Source organism: Genypterus blacodes, unplaced genomic scaffold (assembly GCF_046128005.1).
Source record: "Genypterus blacodes isolate CSIRO-AG114 ecotype Tasmania unplaced genomic scaffold, CSIRO-AGI_Gbla_v1 ptg000059l_1, whole genome shotgun sequence".
NCBI classification, from domain to species: Eukaryota; Metazoa; Chordata; class Actinopteri; order Ophidiiformes; family Ophidiidae; genus Genypterus; species Genypterus blacodes.
In genome coordinates, this window is record NW_027466871.1 from 1,499,719 (window position 1) to 1,511,776 (window position 12,058).

Consider the following 12,058-nt stretch of genomic DNA (forward strand, 5'->3'; position numbering starts at 1 on the left):
TTCTTCAAATTTATAACCCGCCATTTAGCCTTCTGTGCATAGAGGTTCTCCCTGCACTGTTTGAACCAAGGTACCTTCCAGATCAAGGTACAATAGTGCCTAGTGCCATCTGTCACTATCAAATTAAATTTAATCAGGATTAGTTATGTTATGGGGTTCCTTGCTGCATGTGGCACAGGGTGTCTTGAATCTATGCAGGGCACAATGGAATCAGAAGATTGTCGAGGAATTCTGGAACCAAGCATGCTGCCCAGTTTCAGAAAGCTTTGTCCCAGTCACAAGTCATGGCTCCTCCAAAAGGGCAATGGCCCTGAAAGTGGAACAGACTACCAGCTGAGAAGTATAAAGTCTCATTCAGAGTACAGAAACAGCTTGATTGTAGTGAATGCCTCAAAAGGGTGAGCTACAAAATATTAGGTTATGGGGCACTCTTCACTTTTAGATAGAACAGTCTACTGGAAATATCACTCCATTCCAATGATTTATTAGCACTTACAAGGGGGTATCAATAATGTCACCAAAATCAAAATCAAATTGTTAAATGTAAGAATCATGGATGCCAACTACTTTTGTCAGTTTCAAATGATATCCGAGGAAGTTTCTGCCGTATTAATGTCGAAAGAACTCATATTGTCAAAAATGTTTTTTTCTTAAAATTGCTGCCAGTGAATTAATATCATTAGATTTTCATGTCACCATTTGCAGCTAATGATTAACTTCATATTGTACAGATGTTCAACATGTTTCTGTGAATTGCCTACATTTCTGATTCACATTTGCATTTATTATTTTTTTAATTTGCATTTGTTGTTTCATGTGTAACAACATTCTTAGATTGAGTAAGAGTGTTTTTTTCCCGCGACAAGTACTTAAAATGTAGTCTTGTTGAGTGGACACAGTATGAGAGAATGAAGTGACATTCCTTCTGTGAACTTTGACCTGTAGCAGGTCTGTCTCCTGCTGACTGAGGTTAATCTCAGCAGGCATGTTAAGCTTGTTTTTTTCTGAAGCATAGGGCAGGGAGAACATGAAAACTCCACACAGAGAGGAATCTGTGACCAGGTCAAACCATAGGATTACTGGCTGCCCTAAAGAGAGAAGAAAGGACACATAATATAATTCAATATAAATCATAGGAATAATTGTAGGTTTGATTGGCCTTGGTGGAGGTATGAGCTCTTAAAAGTGAATTAAACCATTAAAATAATCCAGCAAATCAAGGCATGGCAATTGGGAGATAGAATTAATGACGCAGATGCTGAGAATAATGAATCACATAATAATAATAAACAAATCATCCCGGAAAGCTTTCTGAAACAGTTTTACCAAAAAGAAAAATGTAGACAAAAGTCGTTTGAAAATCACTCCAAAGACATTTTATTGAAGCGGTTCATTTAAATGGCATGGCAAGCTGAAAATAACTAATCAACTCAACTTTGAAGCACTTCTCCAATCATGCTGACCAATTTGACTGTTCCTTTAACACACACTGATTATTAAGGATTTAACACAACAGTGAAGCTCTAGCAGCTTCACAAAGCCAGAACACAAAAGCCACTTCAGTTCCCAAAAAAAAACAAAACCCAGTTTTTATGAGCACATGCTTCCAATCTAACAAATTAACCCTGAACCCAAGACTCTGCTTCTGTTTTTCATTGATAGATCAAACAGAAGCAAAGATTCTGAATCCGCACAACAGCATTTTCTCTTACCTACAATAACAATCCTTGATCATTGCATTTTCTTGTTTATCTGCGAGTTCTGACATAAATCCAGATTGAAAAAGAAGTTGATGAGGAACAGCCAGCACAATACAATATATTGTATATTTTACTTACATTTTGTTTTTATATATTGTAAAGTGTCTTTGTGTACCCTGAACAAATAAAATGTATTACTATTATTACAACCTGTTCCTTTGCATCATGAGGTTTCGGTCAATCAATAGCAAAATAAAGAACAAACATGAACTTGTCACATCCGCAGGAAGACCGCACACACTGGACACAATGCCAACACTGTCATCTGGTGGACAGTAAAGCTAAACGCAGGCATGCCACAGAGCATGCAGCCTCCCAGTGGACTCATTCAGTGGCATGTGTGTATACTGTATAGCTGTAAAACACCCAGCCACCATAGAAACCGGGGTTGCACCATGGTTCGGTTTGAGTCCACAGGGGGGACACATAACTACGAGTCACTGTGTACACAATACACAGATCCAAATTAATTTCTACTTAAAGTACCAGTGGTGACTTACAGAATGATTTGTGATTCCATGTGTAATGTAAATATATCCATGTTATTTTCTCTGCATCAGCTTACATGCAATGATAAAGACACGCCCACTCTGCTAATAAACAGCTGATTTGTCTTTTGTTGGCTGTTTTTCATTTGGTCCGCTTCCTTCCATGTCTTAATTACCACCTGAGTAGAAATACCTGCTAAACTTGACTAATATATTTCCTGATCTTAACACTGTTTGACCTACCTACAAACATGTGACCGGGGGGAATAAAGTGTTTTGCTAAAACATTCTGCTAAAAGAAGGCCATGTATCTCTGTTTCCTCAGAGTTTTGTCGCTACTCCTGTTTTTGGTCTTGACAGGTAGACTTAGACGTGTGGACAGCCCCTGAATTGGGACACAGTTAACAACATGTTCAAACATATGCTGCCAATGCGACACAAACACAAAAAGACAAGCGGGCAAATTATGATTCCGTTCCATTTGGACTGTGATATGATAGTAGCTTTTCTCAACTCTTAGTAGCACTGAAAACATTTGAATTAAATAAGAAATGACAGCATCCAGTGTTCAGAGTGATTGTACAAGCGGTGACATAGCAGTCAGTCCCATCTAAACCTGTGTGGACAGCAGCAGGGCGGTGCAGTCTCTGCCTGTCATTATCCTCCTAACTGACCCCGGCTCACCCTCGTCTTCACCCTGTGGTCAGTAAAGGCTCCACTCCTGCCGATGTTGATGACGAGAGTCCAGTGACGTAGAAGTCGAGGACAATGATGAAGCAGGCTTGGCAGGGCCTAGCTGCGTTCCACACACACACATTCAGTCCAGCTTCTCCTTCTGGACCAGCTTTGGAGCATCGACGAAATCCCGTCCATTGAAGAGGATGACGCCCCCTGTCACCACGCTGGCACCTCCCCAGAACAGAACATATGCCAGGGTCTCTGTCCACGTGTCACCTGGACAGAGAAAACAGGTTGTTTTGGCAAATTTGGATTAATCTCAGGGACACTTTCTAAGACTTTGTTCCCTCTGTGAGAGGAATGAATGAAAATTGAGCTCAATTGGAAAAACAGAAATGCATTACAAAACTTGCTATAGGAGCTGAAACTTTCAACCTATGAGTTTGACAAACAGTATACAGACACACACTGTGTAAATCTGAAGGTACCATGGTGTCTTACCAGCCATTAATAGGCAGATGATGCACATGGAGAATGCGACCACCATGATGATAGGCAGCTGGAAGAAAAGACATTAAACACACATTAAACCTACTAGAACACTAAAAACTCTTTTTTTTTTACTATTTCTTTGTACTTATTACCGTCAGAAACTTCCAGTCTTTGGGGTCACAGAGTGGAGCTCTCAGATCAACCTCATCCACTGTGTAGTTTCCCAGGAACAGGTCGATGGAGTCCTACAATAATGGTAGGCAATTATTTTCATGCTGCCTTTTGAGTACTAATACTTCAAATACACCCAAAATGTAGAGCTGTATAAATAAAATTTCCTCCTGAATATAAAGTCTAAGCTCAGGGACGTTTAAGGAATCAAATAGTCTAAATAGATTATAGCAAACAATGATATAATTATTTTTTCTTAATGCCAGATAAGTACAGTTGACAGCTGCTATTGTATCTGACCAGCAATCTGATGGCAACTTACAAAAAAGAAAGTTCACTACTATGTGGTTTGAGAAATCTTTTGGTCATTATTCTTTCAATTCAAGTTTTGATAACATTTTCTCTGGTTAAACTTTCACCTGGAAAAGACCCAACAAGATCCGGCCAATTCTAGAGATTTCCTATCCAAGAAACACAGACTGTTGCTGTTTTGGTTCATTCTTGTGTTCAGCTTTTGAGCAGGAGGAATGCTGCACTGAATGCCAAGTACAACCATTGGCATCAGTCAGGCCATTTTATAAGGCTGTGAACAGAGCTGGTGTTACCTAAAACGGTGCTGGGTTAAAATGAGTAAATTAACCAAATAAAAAAACTTTTCTTCCATTTCTAAAGGAAAAAAACCTAAACCACAAAGGAAAAGACACAGCTTAAGAAAAGCAGACGAGATAGGAAAACAGATATTCACCTCCTAATATTGCAATCAATGTATTAATATTACTGTACATTGAACACACATTATGAATATACAAACAGATACACACCTGTCGAAAACCATCAGAGAAGTTATTTTTGTAGTATCGGATCATGGAGTTCCATCCATCCATCAGCAGACCCCACTGTGTCCTTCTCCCTGTTCTGAAAAGGGGATTAGATGCGCTGCCTTTATTAAGTCTCCATCATCATCATCATCATCATCACTGCCTACATGTCTCAACAGTTTACCTAAAGATTAAAGCGTTTCATTTATTTTCATTAGATATAAGCAATACTCCAGCAGAAACACAAAGTAAGCTGTTTACAGGGATAGAATAACTCCAATTCTGTGACTCCATGAACATACTGTACATGTATGATGTTGAATCTGCTTATGAGAAGAGAAGTGGGACCATATCTGAGATTTACAGCGGTATTCTGGACCTCGGGGACCTGTCTAACTCGAAAACACGTGTTGCCTGGGAGACTGAACTCGAACTCCATCTTGACATAAGACTGGTGGGACGGAATCATACGCAACCTGCACACTGCCTCATCCTGTGCCCGTCTCGCTCTCATCCAGTTCAAGGTCGTGCACAGGGTCCACTTCTCTAAAGCTAAATTGGCCGAAATGTACACAGACGTAGATGAATAGATGTTTGATGCCTCACTGTAACTTAAGCCACATGTTTTTTCTTTGCCCCAGGCTCTTCAACTGCTGGGTGGGTTACTACAACATACTGTCCACCATATGGGGAATACAAATTCAACCCTCCCCCTTATATTGCCATCTTCGGTACTTCGTCTGACCTACACCGTTTAACACCCCAAAAAAGGAAATCCTCATGTTCACCTCTTTGCTTGCCAGACGTCGCCTGCTCCTACATTGGAAATCCCTCACCCCTCCCTCTATTTCGCAATGGCTTAAGGATACAATGTACTTTCTTAGACTCCAGAAAATCAAATGCACTATGAGGAACCACACTGATAAATTCTATCAGAGATGGCAACCTTTCCTCTCCTATTTCACAGATCTACAGGCTCTGCCAGACCAGTGACTGAATACCAGAACACAGATCAGTTCCTTTTTATTTTATCATTTTATTTTGCATTTCAGGCAGTCCAGGACGGAGTTGTGTGAATGCGGGGTTGTATGACTGTGGGGTTGGGTGGGGTTTCGGGGTGGGATATCCTCTCTCTGGTTCTTTTCTTTCCTGTTTGTTTCTCTCTCTCTCTATCACAACCTATGATGCGATTTGTATTAGCCTACATTGCTGTTTGACATCATCCTGTAAGTTCTGTATGTACCCTATGACATCATTGCAACTCCAGTCCACTTGTACTCTACCACAGGGTCTACGTATAAAGTTCAACAACAATAGCAGGGATAACACAACCTTCTTCCCTTCTCTCTATCTCTCTCTCTCCTCTTTTCCCCTCTTTCTATATAAAAAAATGATCTCCAAAATATCCTACACCTGTATGCACAATGTCATGCACAATGTCTGCTTCAATAAAAACAAATTGCAAAAAAAAAAGAAAAAAAGAAGAGGAGATGGAGAAGAAATGCATTTGCTTAAGTTAATTGATGTTAAATCCATGTGATACGTAGAGTAGACTGTGAATTTATGCCAATTACATGCTCATCGTGGTTTGAGGTCTGTGGGAAACCGAGTCCAAAACATCGGCTAGTGCTCCGGTGAGATACGCGTGACTCCTTCAGGTCAGGTCACAGAGACAAGCCTCTATTTATGACATAACACACTTAAACATCACATGAGGGGTTCATGGCCGCTCAAAGTGACATGGTGCATAAGGTAAAGACACAAGATAAGCACAGCCATGTTACATACATCCTGTCACAAGGAGAAAAGGTGATATTCCCATCACTCCATTCTGTGAACACTGACCTGGTAAAATCTGTTTTCAAGGCTCCAGTTCCCGCGTACTGTTTGGCACAGGCATCAGCATTGTCTGCCCAGGCTACATATGAAACCAGAACATTATAGCATCAGGTACATACCACAGACAATACTGCCATCAAACAGCTGAATGTGAGGCGAAGCAATGTATGAAGGGAAACTCACAATTCTTGTACATCTTTTCAAAGTCTGTCTGGTCCTCAATCCTCTGGCCCATGTGCAGGACTCCCATTCTCTACAGACAAACAGACGGACTTATACATTTGGTATTGCGTTTTTCTAAAATGGGACTCATGATGATGACTTAAACATTTTAGAGAAGTAGTACAAGTACTAAACACTAGCTACTAAACCACATGGACATCCAGCCAACTTCTTTTCCTTATCATGTCTGGCTCTGATCCCTCCCTCTGAGTGTTATTGGTCCAAACATCACCAGATTGAGTGTTGAGTCATAAGAGAAGGGTCAGTAGGCCGAGCTCAACCACCCAAGGAATTAGTTGATTATTATATTTTTTGGTTGTAGATTTCTTATTCTACCCCACCTGGAGCTGTGACTGCAGCGAGCGTCGGGCCAGCAGGCTCTGGATGACATTTGTCCGGTCTAGACAGTCCATGCAGTTGCTACGAAATATCCCATCCTGGTTCACAAGAACATTCCCATCTGCATCCACCAGGAAATACCTGCATCCCAACACAAAATATGATCATGACATGACAGGAACGTGTTTTACAATAGCTCACACACACACACACAACACAGAAGTCATACCGACCCAAATTCATCCTGCGTTTCAGCAACCATGTCCACCAGGATCTGCAAACGGTGCCACCGCATCCGACTGCACTCCTTATGAAAGTCAAACGCTATGTACCTGAAGAGAGGGCAATGGTTTGTTGAAATATCAAAACAAAAATTAGGTGAGGACTAAAGGGAGCCAAAGAATCCAAGAGTAAATCTTTATATACCTACTTCCTGTTTGAGTTTAGGTTCTTGGCACATAAAAGTGTCTGCTAAATAACTAAATGTAAATGTAAACTTCAGTCATCTTACTTGATCATGCCATTAGCCACACTGGTCACTATCTTGTCAAAAGCAGACTCCAGAGGCTTTTCTGAACCTTTTTGGTTGATCTGGGGGAGAAGCACACATTTTACACACCATTAATCTTAATGCACTTCATGTCAGATCACTCAACTGGGAGCCGATTTATCAAATAATCCATGATAAGATGTTGAAATTGTTTGTTCTTACCAAATTCAAAATGACTTGTCTTCCATAGACAATAATCTGAGAGTCAAAATGTCTCTGGAACCCATCCATCTACAAAGGCAAGGAGAGGAGAGGCAAGAGGGATGAGAACAATAACAAATAAAAACTCATATCATATATCTATTTTGTTTATTTGTGGCTTACATGATTGATGGTTTTGCTAATCAGTGGTTTTGGCTTGTACTTCAGGTTAGGTCTCTGGGACCAGTAGAAGGGGATCGACCCCCGAGTCTGGGAATAACATGTCAAACCATTAAACCTGCTCTCTAAATGCACACTGCATAAACACACAATTAACAGAGAATTCAGCAAATCATTAAAGCCTTATGTCCTGGAAGACACCCGAAAATGCAATCAAGAATAGCAGTATGTAAAATTTATTTGATTATTAAACAGTTGACCTTGGATGGAAATGGAATTGGAATTGGAATGCATTTAATTCCATATATTCAGTGTTTCATTCCACATACTGTATGTTGCCGTTACATTTCATATAGTCGGGGTTTAATTCCAGTTAGATTGTAAATGCACACGTTGTAATCTTCTTACAGAACGAATTTAAGTATAGTAGGTCTGGATGATCATTGTCAAATCCAAGGACATTGTGGTCAGAAAACAACATTCCTTCTTTATCTCACACCTTCACCTCTGTATGAACTCCTCTCCTCTCTGTAAACTAAACTTCCCTTTTTTTCTCACAGATACTATGAACTTGTGTTCTGTATTGCACAACATTCTCATGGACACACACTTCTGCACAGCTCTCATGCCGTTAGTGATTGGCTCACCTGTACAAATGAAGCCTTGGCACTGTTGTACTGCACTACCTGCTCTGTTTCGACAAAGTTAGCAGCGTGGCCTTCCGAATCAATACCTGAAGGAAAGAACATGGAGCATAATGGACGGCAGCATGGCTGGACAGATACTGATCATCAGTGAATGAGTAAACAGCGGCATTACCTCGGACATAGTAGCGGACTCCGGCTCTGAAGCAGCTCCTCCTCGAGATGATACTCCACTCAAACATCTTCCCATTGATGCAGCTTGACTTCATGATGATGACTCAACAGGTCAGTTAAGAAAGCAGATGCAATGATGCAGAAGAACATACAGAACATACAACACATAAACTTATACACTGTACTATACACACAAACAGTAGTTTGTCTTCATTTCCTCTATCTGAGCACTTCATTCTATCCAATAAAAACATCCCACAGTGCTAAACATGTGGAATACATAAATCACTCATAAATCTTAAAGAGATAAACTGGACAGTGATCACAAAGTCACACTTTCTCATTAAAGTAACACTTTCCTTTTTACAAGGTGCAGAGTAATGTCAGGATACAGCCATGAACAACAGGATAGACAAACTGGTGTAACTGTAAGATAAGAGGAGATGTTAGATGAATGTAGTTATTCCATCTCTGCATGGACGTGTTATGAATCAAAGGTCAAGATCTCGTCACCTCAGGTTGTGCCATGAATTCCTTCAACAAGTGGCCATTCCACACAAACCGCTGATCTGCCTGAAGCAAATAAAGACACCAATTCACTATATGCGGAAGGGAATATGAGGAAGAACTCCCCAAAACCTTAATCTATAAGGAAAAGGAAGACAATCAAACCTAAATGGAATAAACAAACAAGAGTCGGTGAAAACAGAACCTCCTCTAAACACTCACTCTCTCTAGAAGGCTCATCTCCTGGAACTCTGGGCTGGTGTTGGCCAGGCGATGCAGAGTGTGAGTCAGGTCGTAGTCTGTAGCAAAGTACAGACCGTCTGTATGAAGCACACTGTTGATCATGGACAAGAAAGTCTTGTTGTCTTGCATCTGAAAGAGATAAATTCCACATATGTTGCACTTTGCTGTGGACAGACAGATCATCTGGCATCACCGCCTTACAGTTTCTATACATCTAATCATGTTAACAAGTCATCATAACTTGACCAATTGGATGTGTTAAATTTCTCCATTAGAAAATATATGCTATTTACAGAATGTACTATTTATATTTTTCTAATATTTAAAGATTTGTTGGGAATTCACTTCATTTTGCCATTTATCATTAATTCCATGTGCCATTTATATGTACCACTCCAGTGAAAATGGAGACTTGAACTGTTTGCTGCTTCAACTTGGTGTGAAAGAGCACATATTTACCCTTGACTAATTCATTTATTGTTGCTGCAACTCATAGCCTGCAACCTATACAAAAAGACAGACGGCTTACCTGGTTATCTGTGAGGTGTAACATTGTCTTCTTGTAAGAGATGACATCAAAATCCAGAGCCTTCCACACAGCGTGACCCAGCAGATCTCCCACCTTTTTCTTCTTTGTGATGACAACCAGGTACATTCCTAATGAGAGAGCATCACAAACTCAGATACAAAGCAAACTACAACATCCTACACAGCAGAACACGAGGCACGTCAGGGAGCCCTTTCCTTTTCTGTGTGACATGACTATGAGAGTTGGCTGGGCTGTGAACATACCTGCCACCAAGCGTATAGTCCCCATGACGCCCCATATCACTTTGGTTTCTGCAAATGCAGGGATGTCCCTCCTCGCTGTGCGCCAAAACAGGGGGACAACAATGGAACCAGCATTATGATTCTCACTCAAAAAGAGAATAAGTGATCCTTCAAATTCCTCTTAGGTTGAACATGGGTTAGTGTGAGTGTGTAGAGTATGTGGGGACTCAGATAGGGTAGGAAAAAGAGTAAAACATTCCCCAGAGTCCCATTCATATACACTTTATTCTTTTTATTCCATATTTAATAGAATTGACACTTTGCTATTGATTTAACATATTATTTTACGTGAAAATGGTCTAGATTATATTATTGAATATTTGAATTACTTGAAAGGTTAAAGAGCAGCTGATTGTAATTAGGGACAGTTAAGTGTGAAGTAAACTTATTTGCAAGATCCTCAATCTGTCTTTTGCTGATAGAATATTCAAGATAAGGAGTTCCTTCAAACGCAACAGCTTTTCTGACAAGCAATACCTGTGAGGGAAATCTCAGTGGACACCCTGTCAATGGCCAGGACATCCACAGAGTCATGACCACACGGCTCGATGTAGAACCTCTCTGGTGTGGTGCATCTGGTGGAACAGACAAGAGTGTGTGAGATTACTGGAGACAATTGTTGTGAATTTCAGGTAATCATTTTGTGGAGAACCATTGAATAAAACAAAGTGACTGACCTGACTGACTCAGATCTAATACACCATCTTAAACTACCAATATTTGTTAGGCCACTGCCTGAGCTAACACACTGATAACTGATCATCTACACTTCTTTCAGCATCATATAAACCAGCAAACCACAATTTTGTAGCGCTAAATAAATTGCAGTCACTCCGAAACAGCACACCAGACTTCAATATCACCCAGGCTGAGTTCATACAAGATTTGATTGATGCTTGGCTTACCCACCATACTTGATGGAGAAGAAATATGGGAGTTGCTAGGGCACATTTTTCAACTTTGTCATTGTTAGTTGAAGGCTAGAATTACAGTTACAGTACAGTTACAGTTAGGTCAGGGGTGGAATCAACAAAAACCATGAACCAACAAGACCCCTGGCCTTGTGTGGGCTTGGTGGTGCCATTACAGACTCAGGAGCTGCTGCCTAAATAAATCCATCATAAAAAAGTTTGAGAACGTTAGACATTCTTTACCTATCCTGTGCATGTGCTGTATCCAGGCTATGCTTGAATTGTTACTTACTGGTAACACAGACTACTCTAAAATGTTAAGGCGCGCCCAGTGGACAGTCGTGTGTACTACATCAACAAAGCCCTCCTCGCGCAGCTGACACAAACAGTAGTTTACTGAAGCCACAGAAAAAGATGTTGTTTTCATAGTCTATGTTACAATGCAGTGTTTTATTGGGGTCTGTGGGAGAAAGTAATAGACATATCTTTCATTTAAAAAAAGCTGTAAGTAAAATATAGTATCTGATAGTCATTTGCAGCTGTGTTAGCTCACTGGACAGAGCCTGGATACCTGACAACACCCTGTATGGCTACGTAAGTAAAAGCTACACAGGTACAAGTCATAATAACAATGGCTCCATTATGGCGAGTCAGTTCCTGGCTACTGGTATTGCTCGATAGGCCCACTGACTAAATGTATCAGATTCACAAACAGCTGTGCTAAATGTCCGTTCAGATAAATACAGTTTATCAATTTAAGATTGTGCGGAATCAGCTGGAGTGAACAGTGCGTAACTTTACTACGGCTGGCGTAGGACGTAACGCAACGTTTTCATGCTGTCACGCTGATATTAAGATCCCTGCTACACTGCGACACAAACTAAAGCTCTCTGACATTACAATGATACTTCTTGTTCCTCGTTACTTACAGGTTGAAACCCTCATAGGCACTCGCCATCTTTACTCCAGTTTGACCTCAGTGACGTGTTAAACACGTCGGCCACTTCCGCAAGCACCTCCTGGGAAATCTCGGCGGACTTCTCCGATGTGCATCCGACACCGACATCTTT

General features: G+C 40.6%; 1 protein-coding gene across 1 annotated transcript; it reads right to left on the bottom strand.

Moving 5' to 3' along the window:
* Window positions 1-1,350: 1,350 nt before the first annotated feature.
* Window positions 1,351-12,058, bottom strand: sacm1lb (SAC1 like phosphatidylinositide phosphatase b). Its single transcript, XM_076153791.1, has 20 exons — window positions 11,918-12,058; window positions 10,555-10,652; window positions 10,039-10,113; window positions 9,776-9,903; window positions 9,226-9,375; window positions 9,010-9,069; window positions 8,889-8,922; window positions 8,498-8,599; window positions 8,326-8,411; window positions 7,682-7,768; window positions 7,520-7,588; window positions 7,319-7,398; window positions 7,041-7,139; window positions 6,810-6,948; window positions 6,430-6,499; window positions 6,253-6,325; window positions 4,411-4,504; window positions 3,571-3,663; window positions 3,428-3,485; window positions 1,351-3,202 (listed from the first exon to the last, which is right to left on the bottom strand). Exons 1-20 carry the CDS (start codon window positions 11,944-11,946, stop codon window positions 3,066-3,068), a joined length of 1,761 nt encoding a protein of 586 aa, XP_076009906.1. The 5' UTR covers window positions 11,947-12,058; the 3' UTR covers window positions 1,351-3,065.

Bases quoted from the DNA above. Each gene is read 5' to 3' on its own strand.
- sacm1lb (XM_076153791.1), bottom strand. From the start codon at position 11,946: ATGGCGAGTGCCTATGAGGGTTTCAACCT. The intron at 9,070-9,225 runs GTGAGTGTTTAG...TATTTGCTTCAG, and splicing joins AGATGAGCCTTCTAGAGAGA to GCAGATCAGCGGTTTGTGTG. The intron at 6,500-6,809 runs GTGGGGTAGAAT...GTTTGTCTGTAG, and splicing joins CGCTGCAGTCACAGCTCCAG to AGAATGGGAGTCCTGCACAT.